This window comes from Sesamum indicum, linkage group LG10 (assembly GCF_026168435.1).
Source record: "Sesamum indicum cultivar Baizhima isolate 11 linkage group LG10, ASM2616843v1, whole genome shotgun sequence".
Lineage (NCBI taxonomy): Eukaryota > Viridiplantae > Streptophyta > Magnoliopsida > Lamiales > Pedaliaceae > Sesamum > Sesamum indicum.
The window spans coordinates 2,702,587-2,727,357 of record NC_142666.1 but is presented as its reverse complement, the minus strand read 5'-3'; the positions used below and the strand labels follow the sequence as shown (position 1 = coordinate 2,727,357).

At 38.0% G+C, this 24,771-nt stretch overlaps 5 protein-coding genes across 8 annotated transcripts; 3 read left to right on the top strand and 2 right to left on the bottom strand.

Moving 5' to 3' along the window:
• The first annotated feature begins 1,875 nt into the window (after positions 1-1,875).
• LOC105172530 (uncharacterized) lies at positions 1,876-7,066 on the top strand. The gene is made up of 2 exons (XM_011094003.3): positions 1,876-4,870; positions 6,337-7,066. Exons 1-2 carry the CDS (start codon positions 2,266-2,268, stop codon positions 6,744-6,746), a joined length of 3,015 nt encoding a protein of 1,004 aa, XP_011092305.1. The 5' UTR covers positions 1,876-2,265; the 3' UTR covers positions 6,747-7,066.
• Positions 7,067-9,670: 2,604 nt separating this feature from the next.
• LOC105172812 (uncharacterized) lies at positions 9,671-12,607 on the top strand. Its single transcript, XM_020697470.2, has 9 exons — positions 9,671-9,868; positions 9,961-10,020; positions 10,112-10,173; positions 10,405-10,549; positions 10,657-10,724; positions 10,824-11,138; positions 11,227-11,940; positions 12,032-12,202; positions 12,292-12,607. Exons 2-9 carry the CDS (start codon positions 9,993-9,995, stop codon positions 12,418-12,420), a joined length of 1,632 nt encoding a protein of 543 aa, XP_020553129.1. The 5' UTR covers positions 9,671-9,868; positions 9,961-9,992; the 3' UTR covers positions 12,421-12,607.
• Positions 12,608-13,849: 1,242 nt separating this feature from the next.
• On the bottom strand, positions 13,850-14,879 carry LOC105172813 (agamous-like MADS-box protein AGL29). Its single transcript, XM_011094390.2, has one exon. The coding sequence runs from the start codon at positions 14,810-14,812 to the stop codon at positions 13,901-13,903; it is 912 nt and encodes a 303-aa protein (XP_011092692.1). The 5' UTR covers positions 14,813-14,879; the 3' UTR covers positions 13,850-13,900.
• A 989-nt stretch (positions 14,880-15,868) lies between these two features.
• On the top strand, positions 15,869-20,136 carry LOC105172531 (uncharacterized). 4 transcript variants are annotated; one of them, XM_011094005.3, is made up of 10 exons: positions 15,869-16,700; positions 16,820-16,876; positions 16,974-17,048; positions 17,881-17,934; positions 18,312-18,394; positions 18,819-18,918; positions 19,016-19,078; positions 19,257-19,541; positions 19,732-19,792; positions 19,878-20,136. In XM_011094005.3, the coding sequence occupies exons 1-10, from the start codon at positions 16,242-16,244 to the stop codon at positions 19,979-19,981; spliced, it is 1,341 nt and encodes a 446-aa protein (XP_011092307.1). In that variant the 5' UTR covers positions 15,869-16,241; the 3' UTR covers positions 19,982-20,136. The 4 variants fall into 4 exon arrangements, with proteins under 4 accessions (XP_011092307.1, XP_011092306.1, XP_088741944.1 ...); XM_011094004.3 differs by having other exon boundaries at positions 16,974-17,051; XM_088885818.1 differs by lacking the exon at positions 17,881-17,934.
• A 362-nt stretch (positions 20,137-20,498) lies between these two features.
• On the bottom strand, positions 20,499-24,217 carry LOC105172532 (zinc finger CCCH domain-containing protein 40). The gene is made up of 5 exons (XM_011094007.3): positions 24,026-24,217; positions 23,767-23,903; positions 22,923-23,192; positions 22,127-22,350; positions 20,499-21,469 (listed from the first exon to the last, which is right to left on the bottom strand). The coding sequence occupies exons 2-5, from the start codon at positions 23,869-23,871 to the stop codon at positions 20,638-20,640; spliced, it is 1,431 nt and encodes a 476-aa protein (XP_011092309.1). The 5' UTR covers positions 23,872-23,903; positions 24,026-24,217; the 3' UTR covers positions 20,499-20,637.
• Positions 24,218-24,771: the final 554 nt, after the last annotated feature.

Below are 24,771 nucleotides of genomic sequence, written 5' to 3'. Positions count from 1 at the left end.
GTAGTGAGAATTTGGTCCCATTCCTGTAGGACAATTAAGGCAGTCTTCAACAAGGAATAAAGCACAACAACAAAAAAGCAGATTTCTTTTTTTTCTTTTTCTTTTTTTTTAAAAAAAGCTTCTTTGGTTGGCTTCTTCCATGCAACATAATTATAATTTGATCATTCTTGAAAATCATTGTAATGATATAATAATAATCACATCATCTTTCTTTTTTCACTGTTCTTGCAGGCACACATGTCCCCCCTAAACCCCTTTTCTTACACCCCTTGGATTCTTGCATTCTATACATACATCAAAGTACACAAAATTTTGTGTCTGAAAACATCACTAATTTCTGCTAATACTATATATATATATGTGTGTGTATGTGTGTGTTCATAGTACTCTGGAAACTGCTGCACATGTGCCATGCAGATTGACTGCTATTTCACCAAGATTGATGAGGGGATGATGTGCATGAAATTTAATTAAAACACCTAGTGGGATTTTCTGTGAGAATAAAATCTTCTCTTCATTTCCCAAAAACCCTAATCTTGATCAGTCAAAATAATTATTTTAACACAAATGTAAATTAATTTAACAAAGTTCCTTTTTTTTTGTTTTTTTTTTCTAATTTACATGTATATATGTGTGACGTAGATCGATATACACGACACCGTTTCTGTTAGGAGACTGTAAGGTCATGATCGTTTAGGGTTTCTTTTACTTAGGGTAGGGTAATTTATTAGAAGAAATATAAATATTTGTTATGGTTAAAAATTAGAAAATTATGGAGAATACTAATTAATTATTTGCAAATTAATATTTAGGCCATAGGTAAAATATGGCGGATGTTGATTAATCGTGGTCAAAACTTATTATTTCACATCGATTTTATTTCACTATAGTACATATGCAGTATTAATTTGCCATGGTTTTTAAGTCGTAATAATTTATATTGCATGGAATAATTAATTATTTTTTTTAGTGACTGTACATCGGGAAAGACGGCTACCCCAGATTAGTTATATATAACTAGGGACAACAGTAAAATATTGTAAAATTACAAGAAAACCCTTAAGAATAGTGTAATATATGCTGGATTTGGTTTTGCACTCCCGACAATTTTCTGAATTCAGGGCCCACTAGAAAAAAAAATAACTATTGGCTACAATTTTTAATAGTTATGGACTAAACACAGTAGTATATATTTTTTATTAACCATGGTTGAATAAAATCAATGTAAAAATATAGATTTTTTCATCAAGAAAAAAGTGGCAAATAACTATAATTGCAGGACCAAAAATGCAATTAGTAAAAACTTAGCTAGATCCTAGATTGCTCCTGGTAGGGGCACATATATAGAGTAAGCCATGCAGAATCTGCAGCAAAACATTTTTGGCTGGAACACAGAACTGAACTGGTCCCCAAAAATTCTGATTTATAGTAAGACTGACTTTTGTTTCCATGCACTAATATGCTAAAACAAATACACACAATTTTAATACATAAATACATGTAGTGATGATGAGAAGTAGAATGCCACTTCACAGGTCTTATGTTGTCATTATCAAACCCTGCTGGGGTCAATGATACTGGATGATCGGTATCTCTGTAATAGTGGCATGAATTGATTACACCCCCACCCCCCCACTCCCACCCCCCAACAAATTTGAAGGCCAACTCAGCCCAGAATTCTTGATTGTTCAAAGTGCAATTTCATCATCTCTCACTCAAAGCAAAAGGGCTACATCATCTCTATCCCTACTTTGATTAAAGCTGGAGGGACAGTTTGGTCATTTCAACAGGGCTGGGGGTGGGGGGTGGGGGGGGAGCAAGAAAGAAATAAAGGGTGGAGAATCAACTTTACTTTTTTCAAATTTCTGTTATCCAACGGCTGGTTTTTCATCCAACAGAAGGCTTCTTTTCTTCTTTATAGTGTCCCCCCCCACATCCCCCCACCAAAAAGAGAACCTTCATTCATCTCTTTTCTCTTCATGATAAACTTCTGCAAAAACAAATTTAACTCCCAAAAATCTTTGATCTTGCAATTCATCTCTAATGAGCTGAAAGAAGGGAAAAAGAGGAAAGAAAGCAAGAAAAGGGGAGGCTTAGCTTCTTCCGTGAAGTTGAAGACTCTCTTTTCAAGATGATTGATTCTTTAAGCCTATACAAACTTCAACTCCCTCAGATTCCCTCTACTTTTAGTCCCTTTTGTGCAAATTCGACCGTCGGTCCGTCTCTTGAAATCCTCTGCATTCCCTTGCAGCCTCAGTACTTCCCATGAAACAATATTGCCAAGAAAACAACATGTTGCCCTTCATTGTCCTAATAACACTCACACTCTTGTCATTTGCAGAGACTTCTACTCCTTCCTCCTCCCTCGTTACCGACTTCCATGCTCTCATTGCGTTGAAACGAGGATTTCAGAACTCTGACTTGGCCTTAAACTCTTGGAACTCCTCTGATCCCACCTCAGTTTGTTCATGGATTGGTGTCAAGTGCTTCCATGACCGAGTCGTGTCGCTGAACGTATCGAACATGGCTCTCTACGGCTCTGTCTTGCCTCAAATTTCAAGGCTCGACAAGCTTGTGGAGCTCTCCATTGATGGGAACAACTTCACCGGTGAAATCCAGATTGAGAACATGAGCTCCCTTCGGTTCCTCAACTTGTCGAACAACCAGTTCAGTGGGAGTTTGGATTGGAACTACTCGAGCATCGCTAGTTTGGAGGTTCTTGATGCATACAACAACAACTTCTCGGCTTACCTTCCGGTTGGATTCTTGAGCTTGAAGAATCTCAAACACTTGGAATTGGGAGGGAACTACTTCTATGGTAGGATACCCGCGAGTTATGGCGATTTGTTTGGCTTGGAGTACTTGTCATTGGCAGGAAATGATCTTGAAGGGAGAATTCCCAAGGAACTGGGAAATCTCACTAACTTGAGGGAGATTTACTTGGGGTATTACAATGTTTTTGAGGGTGGTATTCCAAGGGAGTTTGGAAAGTTGGTGAATTTGGTCCATATGGATCTTTCAACTTGTCAGCTGGATGGTTCAATCCCTGCAGAGCTGGGGAACTTGAGGTCGCTCGACACGTTGTATCTGCACGTTAATCGGCTCACTGGGCTGATCCCAAAGGAGCTAGGCAACTTGACAGGCCTGGTGAAACTTGATCTTTCGTTGAATGCGTTTACTGGAGAGATCCCGTACGAGCTCAGCAACCTAAAGCAAATCAGGCTTCTGAATCTGTTCATCAACAGGTTCCACGGGTCGATACCGGATTTCATTGCTGATTATCCTCAGTTGGAGACTCTGGCTCTCTGGATGAACAACTTCACGGGCGTTATCCCGAGGAATCTTGGCCTGAATCAGCGGCTGCAGGCCCTGGATTTGTCGTCGAACAAGCTCACCGGTACAATCCCTGAATTCTTGTGTGCCTCTAAGCAGCTTAGCATACTGATTCTTCACAAGAACTTTCTCTTTGGTTCAATACCTGAAGACTTGGGGACATGCTCAAGTCTTGTTAGGGTGAGGTTGGGGCAGAACTACCTTAATGGCAGCATTCCAGGTGGTCTCATTTACCTACCGGAACTGAATTTTCTTGAATTGCAGAACAATATGTTGTCTGGTTCCTTGTCCGAAAACAGTAACTCTTCAAACCAAACCAAACTAGGCCAGATGAACCTGTCAAACAATCAGCTTCACGGGCAGTTGCCATTTTCCCTGTCAAATCTCTCTTCACTCCAAATCCTCTTGCTTAGCGGAAACAGTTTCTCCGGGCCAATCCCTCCTTCCATTGGTGAGCTTCACCAAGCAGTGAAGATTGACCTGAGTGGGAACTCACTCACAGGTGAAATCCCTGATGAAATAGGCAATTGTGCTCATCTGAATTACCTGGACTTGAGCCAGAACAACCTATCTGGCTCAATCCCACAAGAGATATCCAATATCCGAATCCTGAACTACTTGAACCTGTCGAGAAACCACTTGAATGACACTATACCCCAATCAATCTCCTCCATGAAAAGCCTCACAACAGCTGATTTCTCATTCAACAATCTCTCTGGAGAGCTGCCTGAATCAGGCCAGTTTTCGGTCTTCAACGCCTCTTCTTTTGCAGGCAATCCTTATCTCTGTGGAGCCTTGTTGAACAACCCCTGCAACGCCACGAAAACGACAAGCCAGCCTGGAAAATCCCATAATGCATTCAAGCTGGTCTTCGCCCTCGGCCTGTTACTCTGCTCGCTGATATTTGCAACAGCAGCGATCGTCAAGGCCAAGTCGTTCAAGAAAAGCGGTGCTAATTCTTGGAAAATGACCACCTTCCAAAAGGTCGATTTCTCAGTCTCTGACATCCTGGAATGTGTCAAAGACGGCAACGTCATCGGCAGGGGAGGAGCCGGAATCGTCTACCACGGAAAAATGCCTAATGGGCCCGAAGTCGCTGTCAAGAAGCTGCTGGGATTCAACAGCATCAGCAGCCATGATCATGGCTTCAGAGCTGAGATCAAGACACTAGGCAACATCAGGCACAGAAACATTGTCAGGCTCCTGGCATTCTGTTCCAACAAGGACACGAACCTCCTCGTCTACGAGTACATGAGAAACGGCAGCCTAGGCGAGGCGCTGCACGGCAAAAAGGGCGGATTCTTGAGCTGGAACTTGAGGTACAAAATCGCATTGGACTCGGCCAAAGGACTGTGCTATCTGCACCACGACTGCGCCCCTTTGATCGTTCATCGGGACGTTAAGTCGAACAACATACTGCTCAACTCGAGCTTCGAGGCTCATGTGGCGGATTTCGGGCTGGCCAAGTTCTTGGTGGACGGAGGAGCCTCTCAATGCATGTCAGCCATTGCAGGATCTTATGGTTACATTGCTCCAGGTACATTTTTCAGCCTGTTCTTCTCATCTTAATTAGTTAGTTATTTAGGTAGGTATAAGGATGTCTTTGTGACATGTTAGAATATCCTAGTAGTAACTAAGTCAATTATTACACCCGTCACATAATTAATCCCGTTACATAACTAGGAATCAAGAATTTTCCGATTCGCTTGTCTCAGACTCTCCATCTTCCAAATTCATTTCTAATTTCCGCATCGTATATACCAAAAGTAGGAATTTGCGGGCTTGATCCAACATTTGAATTGATGGATTCGAATCGATCAGAACTAGTCCTTGTAAGATCAAGACTAAGTAAGGGTGGTGATTGATGATCACATCCAATGATTAACGGTGCACGTTTGATTGGAGGATGTGCACCGTACACAGGGAAGTGAGGGTAAAGAGAGGAGGAGCCCGTGAAGAGTGGCGCAGAAAGCAGAGGAGTGGGGACTTAGAATTTTATGGGTAATCGCACTGAATCTGAGCCTGAGTAACAGCAGGCGTCGGTTCTCTCAAAACTGGTTAAAAAGACAAGAATGCCCCTCCCACCACTCCACTTTTTCCCTCTATCCTACCTGTAAATACCACTTTCCTTGTCCTCCTCCCTTTTTATTTTATATTTGAATCATCTCCCCCCACAAGGAATGTGCTCAATTCTTGGAATACTTTTTTGATATATAATGAGTTTTCTTAAAAAAAATTATAATTTATAAACATTTTTTATTATTTAAAAAAATTATAAATTTCTCAAAAAATTAACCTCTAACAAATACCCCTCGTAAGTTGTGACAGACTATTGCAATGGGTAGTTGTTAAAATGTCGTTAATTTTATGGGGTGTTCGTAATTTTTCATAAAATGAGTGGGTATTTGTAATTATGATAAATTTTAGAGGAATTCTTTATAATTTACCCAAAAAAATATAATATTAGAAATTGGGGTAAATTATCTTGATATTTCCTGCTATTAGGTTTTACTACACGAAACACCCTCTACACTTTGTAGAATTATAAGTACGTTTCTTGAAATTATAGTTGTAATTACAAATACATCCCTTATTCAGTAGTAGAATTTTACGCAAACATCCATTAAAGTATATTACACTAGGACGCTAGCAAGAAATATACATATAATTTTATAAAGATCGAGAGTATTTATATAATTAGGCGAAAATGTCGATGTAATTTATTCTAGAAAGTTGTCGTCCGGTGGCTAAAGGTTGATGTTATAAAAATAATTATTTAAATTGAGAAATCTTTGTAGTGAGAATTTAATAAAATTTAAATAGTAATAAAAATAATTAAGTGAATTTTATAATGTTTTGTGATCATTATGGAGTAGGTTTATTGTATCTTTATTAGATTTATTTATTTAATTAATTTAATTTGCATTTTATGCTTCTTCCGTTTTTTTTTTTGGATAAATTTTATTCCCAAATTGCCCTTTCATCTTTTCCTTCATACTGCAGAGTACGCGTACACACTGCGAGTAGACGAGAAGAGCGACGTGTACAGCTTCGGCGTGGTCCTCCTGGAGCTCATCACCGGGCGCCGGCCGGTGGGCGGGGAGTTCGGGGAAGGCGTCGACATCGTGCAGTGGACCAAGTGTTCGACGGATTGCCGCAGAGAAGAAGTTTCCCGGATCCTCGACCCAAGGCTGGCCGTGGTGCCCAAGGATGAAGCCATGCACTTATTCTTCGTCGCCATGCTCTGCATCCAGGAGAACAGCGTCGAGCGGCCTACCATGAGAGAGGTGGTGCAGATGCTGTCGGAGTTCCCCCGCCGCTCGCCGGAGTTGCATTCCTCCTCCTCCAGCCACCAATTTCAGCAGCAGAAGAAGAGCCCTGATGACAAAATCCGACAAGATTTATTGGTCTGATTCCTCAAACACAGACTTCCTGCAACATAAGGATCAAAATTTTTCCTCTCTCTCTCTCTCTTTCTGGGACCTCTTTTTTGGTGTTCTTCAATTTGTATTCTTGTTCTTCTTTTTGTTAGGCATAGAAAGATTTGGGTGGCCAAAGGTAGCTGAAAATTAAATAACTGATTTTCATATATAGAGAGGTGGTACTTAGTTTTTTTTTTTTGGGTTTTTTGATATCCTTTGTATTATAGTGTATACATATAGCATGTAGCTTTTTTTTCTTTGGGGTGAATATGGTTTTTCCTTCTATCAAATTCTTGATATTTCTATATTTATATTGTTTTGTTCTTTAATTTCACAAAAAATAAAAACCCCCAAATTTTCATATAAAATATTCAGATAAGAACATTTCTTTTAGTGAATTGATTACAATTATATCACGAATTTCAATTACCAATACTTAATACACATGAATTATCAGTATTAAATATATAAAATTAACCAATTCCTAATTAGAAAATTCTTATCCAGATCAAGCAGTAGGTGTTGTTTTACTTTAATAACAGGTGTTAGTTAGACATAATTATATGATATTAATGATTAGTATATGATTGTCATAATTGTCTGTACGTAGTTGTTCGGTATAGATCTTTTTGATATTGATGATTGCAATAGGCTTATTTAAAAAGGATAATAATTAATATATTTAATTAAAAAATTAAAAAAAAGAATCAATTAGATTGACCCTTAATTAATTATTAAACAAATTAATTATAAAATATATTGAGATTAATTATTAAAATTAATTAAATTGAGTCCAATGGCCACCTAGCCACATCCATGTAGGATTAGGGATTGTTTTGCAATTAATTAAAATAAGGGGCAACTTACAGTAAAATGTAGTCCTAAAAGTCCTAGCATAGCATAATTATGATTCCTAATTAGGTTAAATAGAGTGGGTCGAGGATTACCTGGTAAGTTTTTCAGTATTTTTATTTTAAATAATTAATAATAAAATTTTATTATTTATTTAATAAATTAATTAATTTTATTTAATTATTTTTAAGAGGTCTATAAGCAGCTGCTTGAGGAGCGTGCCTCTTAGCCCCTACCGAGGGAGACGACCTCATCAGCTGACAGTGTCTTAATTGTCTAGGAAAATCAACTATGGTCTGAGGCTGCCAGGAGGAGGAAGGGGGTCGAGTGTTTGACATGGGTCCGAAGCATTGACATCATATGCCACCCGAGTGTGCACCACAAACGCCCGACCATCTTCATCCATCATTGCCTTATTGCAGACTAACCTTGACTTCCTATCCAAGCTCGATAAAATAATGTTGGTCTTGAGTATGATGTGCAATAGGATTGAGATGCCACTGATATTCCTCGAGGTGCAGCCGGTGGCCCCACCCTTGGGCACTGATGCCCCAGCCAAGGGAGCAATGTAGTCGTTGACCGATTATGTTGAAGACCCCGAGCCAACCGATAAGCTGTCCTAGAGCCATTAGATTATGATTTTTTTTTTAATTTTTAATTTAATTGCATTGTCAAACGACATAATCTAATTTTTTTAATTAATTATAATTTTATTGGATAAATTATGATGGTGCCAAAAATATATTTTTCATAACATATTAAAAAAATTAAAATAGAAAAACTATTGTTTCCAAAACGTAATGGATTTTGGGACGATAGCCGTTGCAAATTACGTCAGAATACCTTGGAACGAAAATTATGACTAATTCGGTCACAAATTCCATCCCAAATGCATTTCAGTTCTAAAAAAAGTTGGAACGATTTTTGACGATATTTCTTTCACAAAATATAAATCAAATTTCTTCGACTAACCGTCGGACAAACTTTTCAATTGATTTTTCTACGACTATATATATTATTTCTCGCCCAAAATCCATAATAAATCGTCTTTCTTTATCTCAAAGTCCATCGCAAATTATGTCCAAAATCAAGCATTAATATTTCATCCTACCATGATCTTGTTGAGAAATGGTCACAAATATTCTGAGAGCAATGCTTATCCGTCTAAAATATTTTCAACCGCCACTTTTTGAGACGGATTTTCTATTGTCTCAAAACCGTTGAAAACTTTATGAGCCATGAACTTGAGCTAAAAATTTCCTCCCAAGAAAGCTGATTTTTTGTGTGCAGACAAACTCCAAAATGAAAAATAAATATTAATTGCTTGAATCAATTAAACTTGAGCCTTAACCAAATATTAAACAAATTAATTAATAAATTACGATATATATTGAAATTAATTAAATTGAGTCCAACTCCCAGCTACCCAAATCCATGCAGGACTAGGACTTGTTTGCAATTAATTAAAAATAAAGGGAAATGAAACGGTTACAACAAAATGAAGTGCTAGAGTCCCACCACAACTCTGATTCTAATCAGATTAAGACTCCTAATCCAAAATAAATTCATTTTTATTACAAATCCTCCTCTATAAATAGCTCAACCGGTCAACCATATTAACTACCAGAAATCAACATTTCATTCCACCCCTCCTTACTCACTACCTTAGTGTTCTTGTTCTTCCTACTCTCGTACGTGAATCTCTGCATACACAATACCCTCCTTACTCACTACCTCAGTGTTCTTGTTCTTCCTACTCTCGTACGTGAATCTCTGCATACACAATACGATCTTTTGGACGACTTGTTCCTAGACTTGACAGTACTTTGAGAGAGTTACAACAGTTGGAGTGCGAAAAGGTAGTACTTGAGTGTTTGGAAATAACTTTCTCGTACGTACGTGTTTATGTTGTCTTGCATGAGAAACGGTCGCCCGTGTTTTGATGCGTTTTGTTTGGCTGAGAAAGATTTGTGATGTGCGGAGGGGAAAGGGACGCTTTCTTGGGCACAATGTATAAAGGATAAATTACTTGAAATTCTCTACTTTTTCAAACAACAGCCAGATTTAGCGGGAGGGGGAGAACGCTGCCCATCTTCTTTCCCTCCGATCGAAGATATCCCGATTTTCTAGGGATTTGTGCTTAAGAATCTAAGCGTAATATCTTGAAGTTGATCGAGATTCTTGTTTTCTTCATGCGTGTTTCTTGAAATTTTATGTTAGAGAGTTCTTGATCTTCTTCTTTTATGGGGGAAGACCAAGGGGTAATGGGCTTTTGCTGTTTGAGTTTTTAGGTTGTTGTTTTTATTACATCCTTAAGATTTTGATGTGTTTTCTTGGTTTTCTTTGATTGCAGGTTGAAGGGTTCATCATATAAAAGGAGTAGAAATGCCTGGAGACAAGAAGACAAAGACATGTATGTATCTATGTATCATGTATGATGTTTATTTGGGAGCTTTTGAGGTAGCTTATGTTTGATGATGTTTCGTTGCTGGCAATTCTTGCAGCTCATCTGATTGCTCCAAGAATTATGTCTGAATCCAACATCAATCTTCCTAAACAAGATATGGTATGTGTTTGTGGGCTTTGGTTATCTTATCTAATTATATTTTTCCTCAGTGTCGACTTGGATCTGTATAATTCATTTCAAATCAGGATACAACTTTAAATTTGAGTTTCAGTCGCTTAATGATTTCGCGTATTTTGCTATTAGTTTTACTCGTCACTGGAAAACGATTATATGTGTATGCACATCGATTTTGCTGCATTTTCTTGGTCTTATGTAGAATGCATTTTTCAGGGGAAACCATCTGAACCGATTTCAGCCATATCTTCTGCTGGCAATGCCGTATCGTCTGGAATCCAAGGAGCAAGCGATCAACTGTTGGCTGCCGTTCAGGGCATTTATTATCCCCCAAATACCTGCTATGATTATTACTATCATGGTACAATGTTTTTATATTTCCTTCTGTTGTTAGAATAGTGGACTTGTGCCGGAATCCTTTATTTACTTCTCACCGTGTTCAATGTTGTCTTTCTCCTGTTTCTGTAGGATACAACGGCCCCTTTTCACAGTCCAATGACAAAGGTTATTTCAAGACGTCTTCCGGTTCTTGCATGGTATCTATGCTCCTGCCGAGCTAATTCTTTGATTCAGCAACAATGTTTTTTAGCATCTGATGTTTCAATCTTTAACACGACCTTTTTCTGGCTTACCAGCGCATCCAGCCGGATAATGCTTCACTCCTATACTACCTTCCAGGCTATGCTCCATATACACCTGGATTTGTGGGCGTGGATGGAAAACAAGCCTACACATCGCCTGGATATCTTCAGCAACTTCCATGTTATGCCTACACTGGAACTGGCTCGGCTGGTGCTGCGGCTAGATCAGGCTCTTTGAGGCCTGTGATAGCCCCAAGTGGCTCTGGGAAATCGGGTGCTATTCCTCTTAATCCACAACGCCAACAGCATGCTTCTCGTTCTCTGATCAGGCCTATCTATCAGACTCAGTCTTTTAGTCCACTCAACAAGGTTTCTTGTCCTTGAATCGATCTTGTGACTTTTTGTTTGGTTTGAATTATTCAGATGTCTTACCTTGATCATCTTTGTGTTGTGGCAGTTCGGTTCTGGTTCCCCGTCTTCTGGCCTAATGACGGGATTTCACCCTGCTGGAAAATTCTCATCGTTGGCAAACCAGAATCCTGGTGTTTTCACGCGATATGGGCCCGTAAACGACGCTCCAAATGATGAAGTATGCAACAACAACTACAGATACAATTCGAGAGAGGATTTGGACAGACGTGGAGAAATCAAGGCCGTAACAGAACTAACTCGTGGGCCGAGGGCTGACAATGGGAACATCTCCTCCAAGTTACCGTCCGAGGTTACTTTTGGTGTTGAAAGGGATGAATATAACTTGAAAGAGTTCCGCACAGAGTATGATAGTGCAAAGTTCTACGTCATCAAGTCATATAGCGAGGACGACATTCACAAATGCATCAAATACGACGTTTGGTCGAGCACTCTGCATGGAAACAAGAAACTTGATGCTGGTCTCCGCGAAGCAGAAGCTATAACAAACCAGACAGGCAAAAAATCTCCAGTCTTCCTGTTTTTCTCGGTTAATGGGAGCGGACAGTTCGTGGGCGTCGCTGAGATGACTGGAAGGGTTGATTTCAGCACGGATATGGACTTCTGGCAGCTTGATAAATGGCATGGCTACTTTCCTGTAAAATGGCACATCATCAAAGACGTCCCCAACACATTGTTGCGACACATCATCCTTGACAACAACGAAAACAGGCCCGTCACTTACAGCAGGGACACTCAGGAGGTATTACATTCTTAAACTTCAAACCATGATCATTACATTTTCAATTTTCAAGCTCATTCATGTATACTGACGTCGGTTATGGTTTTGTCAGATTGGACTCCAACAAGGGCTGGAAATGCTAAGAATTTTCAAGAGTTACTCTGAGAAGACGTCTGTGCTCGACGACTTCAACTTCTACGAACACCGTGAGGAGGCGATCAGAGTGAAGAGGAACACCAAACCAGCTTCTCGAACCAACCGTTCTAAAAACAGTGACTATAAGGTTGTCAGTTTTTCCTCTCTTCTTTTTTCGTTTATGCCTGCTTATAATAAACATTTGTGTAACAATTTGATTATGCATTGTCGGTACAGAAGCATTTCGAGGGCGGAGAAGGGATGATCAGACAACAATTTGCCAAGATCAACAAGTCGGATCCTTCGTCTCTAACCAAGAACCTGTCCGTAATTCTCAACCACACCCATGATGTACGTAGCATATAAGTACAAAGTCAAAGTGCTCCGAAGATGCACTTTAGTTAGCACAGGAGATTTACGTTGTCTGAACTGAAATCTGTAGTCTTCTTTCATGTTTCTTGGTCATCTTTTTAGTTGGTAGAGCTGTCAGACATTGTTCTTATACCTCACAGAAAGGAACAGAAGTTTTAGAGTTGTGCATATGCATATACCATGACAGTGTGTATACATATGAACGATTATTTCATTTGACTGACACAGGTTCCTATGATGTCTCTTCATTTCTTCAATTCCTTTAATTTTTACATTCTTGTGAGATATTTGGATGTCTGAATTGGTGAAATAATGATGCTTAAACTAGGCATGATTTTCTTAAGCATTTGCAGACAAAAAACAGTACTGCAATATACTTGGAAAACTATTTTAGTATTTGTTTCCAAGAAACAAGTAATTTAACTATTACGCTCTATGTACGTGCATAATTTTTTAATATTTTAAAATAAAATATTTATAAAATTTGTATTGTTTAAATAATGTATACAAAATATAATAAGTTAATATTCAGTTTATAAGAATGTGGTAATAAAAGAAGACAATGTTATTTATATATAATGTCGGAGAGAAAAAAAACACACATGAAATTAATAACTAACTAAAATAAAAAAGAAAAAGCCACCATACATAGTTGTGCAGATCATGACATCAATTCATCCCTCAACCGATATATAGTACTAGTATATATAGCACACTCAAATGCGTATGCAAGATTAATTTTAAAATTTTGAATTAATTATTATTTTAATTAAATATATATATATGTGTGTGTTAAATAGATAAATCAAAAAATTAAAAAACATAAAGGAAGGTTATTACAAAAAGAGTTATGGACGTGAAAGTTTAGGAGAGACAAAAAACATGAACACTATGTTTGATTTCATGTTTTTGTATTTTACGAAATAAGATAAAATATATTTAATGTTTGTTTTTGTATTTTTACATTTTATTTGTGTGTTTTTTTTATTTTTTAACTTTTTATATATAATATATATACACACACTTATATATATAATACAAATAAACATGATTTGCCAATAGATAGTAATTTTTGTCTTTAAAAAATACAATATTAAACATACAATATTTATATATAAAAGAGATATGAAACGGTATTTTTTGTATCCCAAATCCCAATATCAAACCTACACCACTTATTTAAAATATTTTAAATTACCTAAAACACAAAGCCAAACATACCATCAACACACATTTATTTATCTCTATTTTTCTTTCTCTATTTTTAAAATACAAAACAAAACATTCAAAATGCAAAACCAAAGATTATGGAAAAGAGTGCTTTTTAGAGAGATTTTTTACCCAAGAACATCGATCTGTAGAACTATATATGTAACCATATCGAAATATGTGTTGTGATCGAAACCCAAAACTGCAAGAACTTGAAAGCTATATATACTAAAAACTGCAAGAACATCGATCAACTAAATTCTCCTCATCTGATCATATCTTGAAAAATATCCTCCAGAGCTGCACCATCATGATAATAGTTCTCCATTGTCGAGAACTGCAGCCGGGACATCACCGGAATGTAGGGCGGTGGTGGCAGTGACAGCGGCAGCGCCATAGGTGGTGGTGTATAGTATTGTTCGACTGGCGTCGGCCCATAACAGATGACAGGACCCACCGGGCCGGTTGGCTCCATCCCGTAGAATACATTGTCCTGATGATCAAATGATCCTGCAGCAGCCCCAATTAACTGATCATTGTTCTCATTCATCATTAGCATCATCATCAAAGGATCCTGGTTCGCACACTGCACATGATGATCATGATGGTGATCAACAGATGAAATCTGCTGCTGTTGATTCAGATTGTAGAACTGGTTCAATCTTGCGGCATCCATCATCAACTGATCAAATTCCAGGCCCGGATTATCGTTTCTTGAACACTTCAAGAATTCAATCCTGGATTTCACAGACCCAGCCTTGTTCTTCAATCCGACAGCAAAATCTCGCAACTGGGCTTCCGATAAATCGTTCAAGAACTCAAACCAGGTGGGGTACTTGGCCTCCAGATTCTTCCGCCGCAGTTTGACGAACTCTTCCTCCAGCTTTCTCTTCCTATCGTTGAAGAAATCAGGCAGGCCGAAGCTCTTGCTGCCCGAATCCCTGTTTCGGGCGCTGTACACTTGGATCATACGACGAACCTCGTCTGGATTATTCTGCGGCCAAATCTCAGGCCCGATTTCTGGCTTCGGGCCGTAGATGATCATGCAGGCATTGACATCACAGAGGGTGGTGAATTCACGCAGTTTCCTCGTGAGGCCCTCCTTTCTTTTCTTGAAAGTGAGGGTTCTTGATCTCTCATTGCTTATCAGTTCCATCTTCAGTTTCGCCCTCCCCATCTCAAGATTTACGTACAGACCCCACTGTAATAATCTTGCAGTAATTAAACACAAGAAAGGAGAGTGATTAAAGGTGAAGAAACGAGAGTAAAATTACAAAGTTTTGTGTATGTATAGCAGAAGAGAGAGGAGAGTTTTGATTGGCTGGCAAGATAATCAAGAATGTGAACATGTACACATCCAACTTATTACCTTATATTTAAGGATTTTGTCCGTTGAGAAAATACTTGTCTTAATCAATATTTGGAAATTTCCATCCAAGAATCGTGGCTAAAACCCTCTCTCTCCAACGGTCAAATTGGGAAGAAAACCCTAAAACCCACCAAGGATAGCCTAAACTAAACTCAACTTCACTAGCCTAAACAAGTGCATGCAAATTACTTGTACCAAATCTGTCTGTATTGCTTGAAATCATTCATTATGTTTGGCTTTGTTTTTGGGCCATCTCGGAGATGGCCCAAAATCGAAGCAATATTTGACATTCAATATTTTGTCAATTTTTATCTCGTTTTTAAGTATTTTGTAACAGTGAGTTGGGGACAAAATTAAAATTTCTCTCTCTTCATTTACAAATAAATTATATACATTTTTATACATATATATAAAATATATATAAAAAAGACATGATTTGACAATAAACAGTACTTTTTGTCTCCTCACTACCCAACATCAAATATACCAAACTTATTTCATATTATCTCCAAAAATAAATTCAAACATACACACTATCTCTCACTTTTTTTTTTTTTTTTGTCTTTGTTTTTCTCTCTCTATCTTCACAAAATACCCAAAAATAAGTTAAAAACAAAACCAAACATTATGATTGTTTTCTGGTAAGAACACAAGCTCTTAATTAATTACCTCTTGGTTGGGGCTTATTTTTATTTTTTTTAATTTTTGACTTAATATATTTTATTTTTATTTATAATATATTTTAAATTATTTATATAATTGGGGATGCAAGGTAATATGTACTCGTATCTCCATTAGGTGGGCCAGATGGCACGGCCCAGCCCAGCCCAACTGCAAGTAAATAAGGATGATAGGTTGATTCGAGGAGGTGTAGTCAGTCCAATTTCTGTGAGTTTATCAACACAACAGCTCAAAATTATAAATTGAATCTTCATATCTTTTCTTCTCTGTGTGTGTTTGTTGAGATGGGAGTTATGATTATACCGCGGTAATCTATACATTTTTTGTCCATAATACTCACAAATTACCAGGTATTGTTGGTTTTTGGGATGAACAGAGGATATGCAAATGAGATGTAGGGTACCACTGGCTCTGCTGAGTTAGCGCACATAATCGCTCTCTGATTTTGAGTTCAGCGCGGGATTTTCAGTATTTTGATGTATTGCTTAGAGAAAGAGAGTGATTGTGTCTGATTCAAAAGCTATCCATGACTGTATAGAAGCAATTGCCCCGAGTAATGGCGTTTCCGACTGTTGCCACTTGTGCTCCGCAATATGGATTTTGGTTTTGGAGAGTTAGCGGAGCAGCTTGTTTTGTTCCTCCGATGATATGCTTGTTGAAATGCTCCTCTCCGATGGTCAAGGTGCGAAGAAACTCGAAATCCTTGCATTTCCTATGCGAAGGGAAGCAAATGACAGAAGAGAAATCAAGTCTGTTGATTCCGCGGAGTTTCAAGCAATTGCGCAATCAGTGGCCGGAATCCGTCCAACGCCCTACGGAGGTGGATAATATCAACAGCGAAAATTTCACCTGCGACAGTGTGGAAGATGAGGTTGCCGACAGGGGGTTAGTTGAGAAGAATATGAATCCGAATCCTGGAACTCAGAGGTACTTGGTGGCGATTGAGTACATCGGTACTCGATTTTCCGGTGCACAAAAACAGTCCAGTGGTAGAACTGTTGTTGGTGTTCTTGAGGTGCTTTTGATTAATTTAGTTTTGTTTGTAGTTAACTCTTTAGTTAATTTGATTTTTGGAAATTATGTTAGAATCAATCCCAAGTTATTATATCTTAATATATTTTGTTCTTATTTTAGGATGCTTTTAAAGAATTTATTGGACAGCCAGTTTCCATTTTTTGCTCGAGCCGGACTGTGAGTTTTTGGATTCATTGGGTTTTTGATTGATTGGTGGTTTAATGGATTATACTGAAATGCAGTTGTTACTGGAACCTTTTGAATTGTTCTTTAGGATGCAGGAGTTCATGCACTGTCAAATGTATGCCATGTTGATATTGAGAGGATAAGCAAAAGAAGACCTGGCCAAGTGGTGATCTTCTTTTCTTGATACTACTTGCTGATTTATTATTTAATCATGCTCTAACTAAGCATTTGAGATCGAATGAGTTTGCTGCATAAATTTGATTATTATTAAATGATCAAGGATTTTTCACTAATAATGTTTAGCAGGAATCATAAACTTCTTGACGCTGCGTTTTTTTAGTTTTAACCCTACAAAAACTGAAAAAGTGACCTTGGAGATATTTCGCTAAATGATCCGATCTGTCACATTTATTGGAGTTTTAAGGTGAGTGTATGACATGTTGACAGAAAGTCAACAAATCGAGCACTTCTCTTGCACCAGTTGTGTTTACACTATAGGACTTCTCGATCAAAAAAGGGGGGTCCAGCGCCAGGGGAGATTCGTTCTATAAGTTACTTTTAGCCATTTACATCTTTTGTTGATGATTTGGTTGAGGTTAGTTTTGTCTTGTACATTTTATGTGCTTTCATTTTTAAGCTACTCAATTGTTTGAATGACCTTGAAAGCCTTAGACAAGGTCACGATTCTTGTCTACCTTTTACCTCCATAACCCTACCTCTTTTTGGAGGGAAGGGCAAAATGACAAGAAACCTAAATTACACTTTCTTTTCTATTACAATCCTCCCCTTCTGACCAGGTAGAGCAATATGTTTGATTACTTCCACTCTCTTGTCTCTCTCATTTCACCTTAGCCAAGTGGTATCCAAGCTTGGACAGTTTACTTGTGATGTAGTTCTTATCTGATAAAGTTGCTTCTGCTTCATTAATTGGCATGATAAGTTATAAACATATCAACTAACGGTATCTTACTTAACTTACCCTCCTTTCTATGCAGTTACCACCTCATGAACCTTTAGTAGTTAAAAATGCTGTCAATCATTTTTTACAGGTGTGATTTTCCTATTCTGATCAATCTGGCTTTACATGATTACCTTGGTACAAGGATTCATTATCACTGAATTTACTGTTAACCTGATAACAAGGAATTGTTCTGGATAAAAGTTCAAACATTTACTCCTCTTATGTAATGAAGCTTTGACTTGATCTACAAGGATTATTCCCCCTTTAAAAACTTAATATATCATGTAAAACTGCAGCGAAATTTTGTTAAATTGGTAATTGTGCCATAAAAATCTAGGTGGGGGGTCTTATATAAAAAGTGGGTCTTTGATCTTGATCAATGTTGCAGTTCACAATCTATAAGGTAATGCTCTGGAACTTTCTAATTATACTGCTTCGTTGTGTTTTACTCTGATTTTGCTGCAGAAGAATGAAGGTGATATAATGGTGACTGATGTCCGGTGTGTTCCAGCTGATTTTCATGCTCGATATGAAGCTCGGGAACGCACGTCGGTATCAAGCGAAACTTTACCATGGAAAATTGCTACTCATCTTGAGAATTGAGATCACCATGTCGCATAAGTATTTTTTCACTTTTACATGTCAAGATGGGTTTAATTAGTTCGATGTATTTTAATCAATTTGACTTTTGAGATCCAATCTTAGTGCTTGAAATGATGATTTGCACTTTGGAAACAATTTTCTGGAATCATGTCAAACTAACTTTCGTGTAGGATGATCAAAATGATTCAAGCTTTTAAAATGGTGTGGTGCAATCTGAAAAGTGTTTTTTAGTATGACCAGGATGCTTCATTAGATCCTCCAAGCTCTTCATTCCATTGTTGTTTTGATACTTGAGTCTGAAGTGCCACTTTGTTTCTAGTTAAGTGCTATGGAGTCTAAAATTTGCAACTTGTTTTCATAAATTTGTAGGTACTTCTATAGATTGCTGTCAGGGAAGGAGCCTTTGGCAATCTTCGAAAAAGACCGGGCTTGGCATGTGCCTGAGGAACTTGATCTTTTGGCAATGCAGGTTGATTAGTAAATTCCTCAGAATGTATATCCAAAATCGATTTCTTCTTCTTTTCTTTTTTTCCAATCCCAATATTGGTTGCTTCTGATTGTACCAGAAAGCATGCCAAGTGCTTGTTGGGCATCATGATTTTAGTTCTTTCAGAGGTGCTGCATGTCAGGTTCGTAATGTGTTGTCAATGACTAGCTTTACTGAAAATAAACTTTGACATGATATTGTTGCTTATGAACTTTATTTGCCTCTTGAAAATTTTTTATTTTCGAATTTTCATGTAGTCTTTTTTGTGTTTATTTACTTCCCGTAGTTAAAACTAAGGCACTCCTTTCACTGGTCGACAGGCTAAGTCACCCATCAGAACTTTGGATGAACTATCCGTTACTGAGGTTGCTTCAAGCCCATATTTTCCTACAGTATTAGAGAGAGAACACTGCATTAATGGGATGGAAGGTTCATTATCAAGTTCATACAATTCAGAAGCTGTTGTTCATTCCGTTTCCAGCACGTCTGATCATCTACTCAAGATAGAGAATTCCAGTGAAGCGGCTAGTCAAGGATTTGGCACAAGGAAGAGGCACCGTTGCTTTGTGGTTACTGCACGAGCACGCTCTTTCCTTTACCATCAGGTTGCTTTTTATGCTTCTTCAATGTTCATCAGATAATGACATACAACAGTTTCTTTTCAGTTAGACGGAGGAAAGAGATAAATGCAAACCACCCTGCTCAGATGCAATTGCATCGTTTTGAGCGGGGTGCTTCAACTTGTCTGCTTTTCTTATGATCGAGCTATCTGAGATCCTTCTTATGTTTACGCAGGTCAGGTTGCTTGTTGGGGTTCTGAAGTCGGTGGCAACCGGTGATCTCACAGTTTCTGATGGTATGATCGTCTATAAGCACTTTGCTAACGAACATATGAAGGCTGACTTTATCAACAGATAATTATGCATTTGTTTTTCTTTCAGTTGAGCGAATCCTCATGGCAAAGAATGTCGCTGCTGCAAGGCCAATGGCCCCTGCATGTGGTCTCTACCTCGGACATGTGAAGTATGATCTGCCTTCCAATTGACGACTGGAAAATAACATGTGCTTAAGCAGAATATCGCAATGACATCTGGTTTTCCCCTCTACTTGTTCTTCTATCAGGTTCAAAGCATAATCTTGTGTAATTATTGAAACATTGGTTACATATTGAGGTAATTCAAAAAGTTTTTTAAGTTACTACATCTGAATCATCCTACCCGAGTCTTCTTCAATTGTACACATTCCGCTTCTTGTACGTTTGAGATCAGAAGATTAATAAACAGGAATTTTCCAAGAGAATAAAACTGAAATCAGTGAAAAATTTGTATGGCCATCAAAAACCAAACTTAGCTAAAATTCGTTGATCTAAGGTAAAGTAAAGAGAACTTGGTCCATATTTTAAGATTAGGGGGAAAAGAAGAGAAGAAATAAAGTACCCAGCCGTGGGAGGACAGCATAAGTCATAATTTTGACATTATCAGATCAGCAAATGATCAAGAAATGCCCTCCAACTGATTTTGACTACAAAAAGCATTTAACAGCGAACAAAACAATGCAGCAAATGCAAATAATAAACAATGAAATTTCACTTTTCATAGAAATTCAACAGCTTAAACAGATATAATTCAACCACAAGTTGCAGAAAGAGAGTGACAACCCTGAATTGAAAGGCATTCCTTAACAGACTACAAAACCACAAAGTTACTGTTGCTGTGACGTCCCAGCAGGTGCTTTCTGCTGATAAGATGCCTGGTCACCAGCAGGAGGCGGTGGAGGGGGAGGCATCCTAGATTGATAGGGCTGAGGGTACTGTTGATGAGGTGGAGGCACTGGAGGCGGCATATACCCATACGGTGGATAATATGGCGGATAGAATTGACCTGGAGGGGGTGGCATACCAGGGTGACCATAATGCTGAGCTTGTGGCTGCTTCTGCTCCGACCCACTTTTACCTTCATTAGATCCAGAACCACTAGGAGCCCCCTCTTGAGAAGGGACAAGGGCACCCATCCTCTGGGGATCCATTGAAGGATAATATGCCCTATCTTGCTGAGGCAATGGAGGAATATTGAAGTATGGCATGGGAGGAGGTTGGTTTTGGGTGCCAGGGGGCTGAAGAGGCTGATTCTGCTGCTGTGATATGACCGCCCTTGGCAACAACCCACTGTGAGCTACAGCTGCTTGCTGCTTTGCTTCATCAGAGCCTTCTGTTTCCGGCTTTGGGACTTGTGGTTTGCCCCAGAGCAGTTTCAGCCTCAGGCCTTTGATAACCAGTTTGTTAGCAAGTTCTTCAGCTGCTTTCTCTGCACCTTCTCTTGTCGTGTAAGTTACAAAAGCACAAGCTCGCTGGAGGACCATCTTGACAGACTCAATTTCTCCATGAGCGTAGAAATTGTCTCTTAGGTCCTGCTCTGTAACCCTTGCATCAAGCCCACCTACATAAAGGGTTCTTATGCTCTCATCTTCAGGAGGCTCAAGAGAAGGCATTTCTCCAGCCTTGTTCAATAGCTTCAATGCCACAGGATCATTAACTCTGCACGCGCATACAATATCAAAAGAAAAGATTAGTACATCAATGAGAAGACAAAGGGAATGAAGTCACATCTCAAAGTAAGAAAAAGTAAGCGAATTACTTGCATGACTAGGTCAGAAAAGAGTATAGATTTCTTGTCAACCTTTGGAGGAAATTAAATGAGCAAGAGAAACATATAATTTGAGGGAGAAAAGGATCAAAATCAACAAGGCAGACCATTGACAATCATGTCCTATGCAAAATGGACTTGATCAGCATCAGAGAACGGAATAGAAGTAACATATGTTTGGGTATAAGGCTACAACACAACATGTTCAAATTAAGATTACATCAGATGATAAGTAAATGCAAAATCAGTGTTGTTGACTGTACTATAGTCCAGATACTGAAGAAACTGGCTGAACTTAAAACCATTCAACTTCGGAAACAGCAAGCACATAGCACACAACATTGTTTCTAAATACCCATAAAATAAATTTGCCTACTCAGTTTCACATATTGGCATACAGCTGAGAGATGCAGTCAAGAATTGATGAAAGCCTGCAGTTTAATTATGTGTTTAGTTTTCAGCAGTGACATACAACGACCGCTCAGACATATATCTAAGTCACATAACATAAGCATGTGTTTGAATTGGAAAATTATTGTCAGACATACCCATAGTAACGATCTTTAATATTTTGCTGAGACAATTCACCTTCAACAGGCATTTCATGCCTGTAAGGGCACTCCGGACCTCTTGTACATTGACCACGAACATAGAAACTGCAAACATGCGCTCGGTTCCTCTTGTAGTATGGTGTGGTTCTCTGGAGCTTCAAGATGGTATCATTTGGGCGTACCTTTCCATATGAAGATTCATAATCTATCCCAGCTCTTGCCTGCATATATCAAGTTTTTAAGAACACATGGACGGTATACTAGAAGTCTAGAACCACAATCTGAAAAGCAAAAAAGAACAAAGTTGCAAGCTAACTCTTTCGTACAAGAAACTAAGAGAATGATAACTTGCAAACAAGGTCGCCCAGCCAATCAACTTAAACTCTTAATAATTGATGGTTCATTATCTACCAAAAAATGTCAATATATTAACTCTACAGTTGATATTTAACTGTACAAACCAATACTATATGATTGGGAACCAAATATACAAATGAAAAGATGCCATGAGCAAGAACTAGTGCCCCAAATGAAAAACAACCAACAGAGAAGCCGCTGCATATAGCTAACTACTATTATTCTCTGTATATCTCCAAAACTATCACTTAAACAAGTCAACATTGATACAAGCAGTAGCAAATATAAAATTCATGCTGATAGTGATAGGCCTAAAATTGGTGAGAGAACAAAGTCCAACCAGAATTGAGTCATCTATAGTGTTTCAAGTGGTTACAAATAAAGTAACAAGTAATCATTATGTGAAAACAAACAGGCTGAGGCCGAGAAAATGTACCCTGCGATCATGCTCCTCTGCAAAGTATTCCCTGTTCACATCACTCTTTGGAATGGCGTCATTGGAATTGATACTCAAAGCAGTATCTCGAACCTGAACGGGCAGCCCATATTCAAGATCCAGAAGGCAAACTTGACACACATTTTTCAGCTTACTGCAGGTTTGGCAAATCTCAGTCTTCTTATATCTTGCGTCACGACCAGGCCTCCACCTGAACACCGTGAATGGTCGAGTGCAAATCTTGCACTCCTTATCATAGTCAGCTTTTGTCTGCATCAAATTCAAAAACTCATAAGAAGCAATCCAGCTGAAGAGTATTTGCAATATTACAAGATTCATGTTCAGAAATCACAGATAACCACAAGGTAAAAGCCAAGAGTGGGGGTGAAATAATGTAAAAAGTTAACAGGAAAACAAGAAAGGCATTACAAATGAGGACTTCAAAATAACAGTCTGTGAAATACATCATGAGACAGAACAACCCACGAAGACTAAGTTCCATTACACGAAACCACGGAAACCAAAAGAAATTCCAAAAATTTGGAAACAAGCCATCTACCTCAGAATCCATCTTAGCACGACAACTGTCCCCTACCACAATTATTAAACCAAACTTCTCTTTTCTGGATGCAATTATTTTCTGTATTCTATTATCTTATCTCCTCAAATATACTTGCTTAAAGTTAATTCCTCCAAGATTTATGTCGGTCATTGCAGGTAGCTCTATTTTTTCTCAATTTTCTCAAACCCAGCTTCTATAAGCATAAAGTTATCTAATCCCAATACAAATCACTACAAGTGATTGCAACCATACAATATAAAATCAACACAAACGAAATTGTACCATTCGAACATAGGGATTGTCTCCAAGACACGATTCACATATAATCGGGAAGTCAGACCGCTCCCATCCATCAGCTTCTGCGTCCCTCAACAGCCTATGTGCCATTATATCCCGAACTTCGTCTTCTTTATTTTACTCTGCAATAATCGACAACATAATCTTAAGCCAAAGAACATGAAACCAACCGATGCACAGATACACCAATTTCCCCTCCAAACCAAAACCCTAAAATCGTATTTAATGTTCTTAAACGATGTACCTTGTAATTGTTGGTCCCCCAATAATAGAATTAAGCGTAGTTGTGGATCCGGAAAGCAAGAGGCACGGCGGCTTATGGCGGCGGCAAAGACACGAGCCAAAGGGCGGAGAAATTTTGTGAGGCGCGTCGCGGAGGAGCAAGACGAATACGAACCAGTAAGCGTCCCACTGAGGGGTATAGGGTAATGCCGTGTTTGGAGTTTTATAATATATATATATATATATATATTATTCCCATTTTGCAATAGAATTTGTTAATTCTCTCTTCATCTTTTTCATTTTTATTTTTTTAAATTTTAAGTTATTAATAGTGAAAGAAATTTCAATAAAAGGAAAAAATGTTTCTTATAGTCTTTAATGTAAGAAATAAAAATTAATTAATTTCTCCATATATTTTATAGGGTAAATTTAATTATAATGAGCTTTTTTTAGTTTTGCCATAATTTCAAATATTTGATCGTTATTTAAAAAATTATAAATATCCCTAATGTTGACAAAATTATATAATCTTTGAATGAAGATTAAGATTATCAAATTTAGTTTTACTGTAATTTGTATTTTTTAATAAAAAATATTAAAAAAACTTGAACATGATGGGTGAAATTTTTTTAAAAAATACGCATTTTGTCCATAAAATTTATGGTGCATAAAGGTATTTTTGTCGATTCACTACAAAAAAAAATGATGAAAATTTGACTAAGACTAACGGATCGAATCAATTGTCAGACAACAGTTAAAATCAAATGG

Excerpts from the sequence above, each read along its gene's own strand:
- LOC105172532 (XM_011094007.3), bottom strand. The coding sequence starts at position 23,871 with ATGGCACATAGGCTGTTGAGGGACGCAGAAGCTGATGGATGGGAGCGG. Across the intron at positions 23,193-23,766 it reads ACAATCCCTATGTTCGAATG|ACAAAAGCTGACTATGATAA; the intron begins GTACAATTTCGT and ends AATTTGATGCAG. Across the intron at positions 21,470-22,126 it reads ATTAAAGATCGTTACTATGG|AGTTAATGATCCTGTGGCAT; the intron begins GTATGTCTGACA and ends ATGCGCGTGCAG.
- LOC105172813 (XM_011094390.2), bottom strand. The coding sequence starts at position 14,812 with ATGGGGAGGGCGAAACTGAAGATGGAACTGATAAGCAATGAGAGATCA.
- LOC105172812 (XM_020697470.2), top strand. The coding sequence starts at position 9,993 with ATGCCTGGAGACAAGAAGACAAAGACAT. Across the intron at positions 10,021-10,111 it reads AGACAAGAAGACAAAGACAT|CTCATCTGATTGCTCCAAGA; the intron begins GTATGTATCTAT and ends CAATTCTTGCAG. Across the intron at positions 10,725-10,823 it reads CGTCTTCCGGTTCTTGCATG|CGCATCCAGCCGGATAATGC; the intron begins GTATCTATGCTC and ends CTGGCTTACCAG.
- LOC105172531 (XM_011094004.3), top strand. The coding sequence starts at position 16,242 with ATGGCGTTTCCGACTGTTGCCACTTGTGCTCCGCAATATGGATTTTGG. Across the intron at positions 19,079-19,256 it reads TCAGAGGTGCTGCATGTCAG|GCTAAGTCACCCATCAGAAC; the intron begins GTTCGTAATGTG and ends ACTGGTCGACAG. Across the intron at positions 19,793-19,877 it reads TGATCTCACAGTTTCTGATG|TTGAGCGAATCCTCATGGCA; the intron begins GTATGATCGTCT and ends TTTTTCTTTCAG.
- LOC105172530 (XM_011094003.3), top strand. The coding sequence starts at position 2,266 with ATGAAACAATATTGCCAAGAAAACAACATGTTGCCCTTCATTGTCCTA. Across the intron at positions 4,871-6,336 it reads TTATGGTTACATTGCTCCAG|AGTACGCGTACACACTGCGA; the intron begins GTACATTTTTCA and ends TTCATACTGCAG.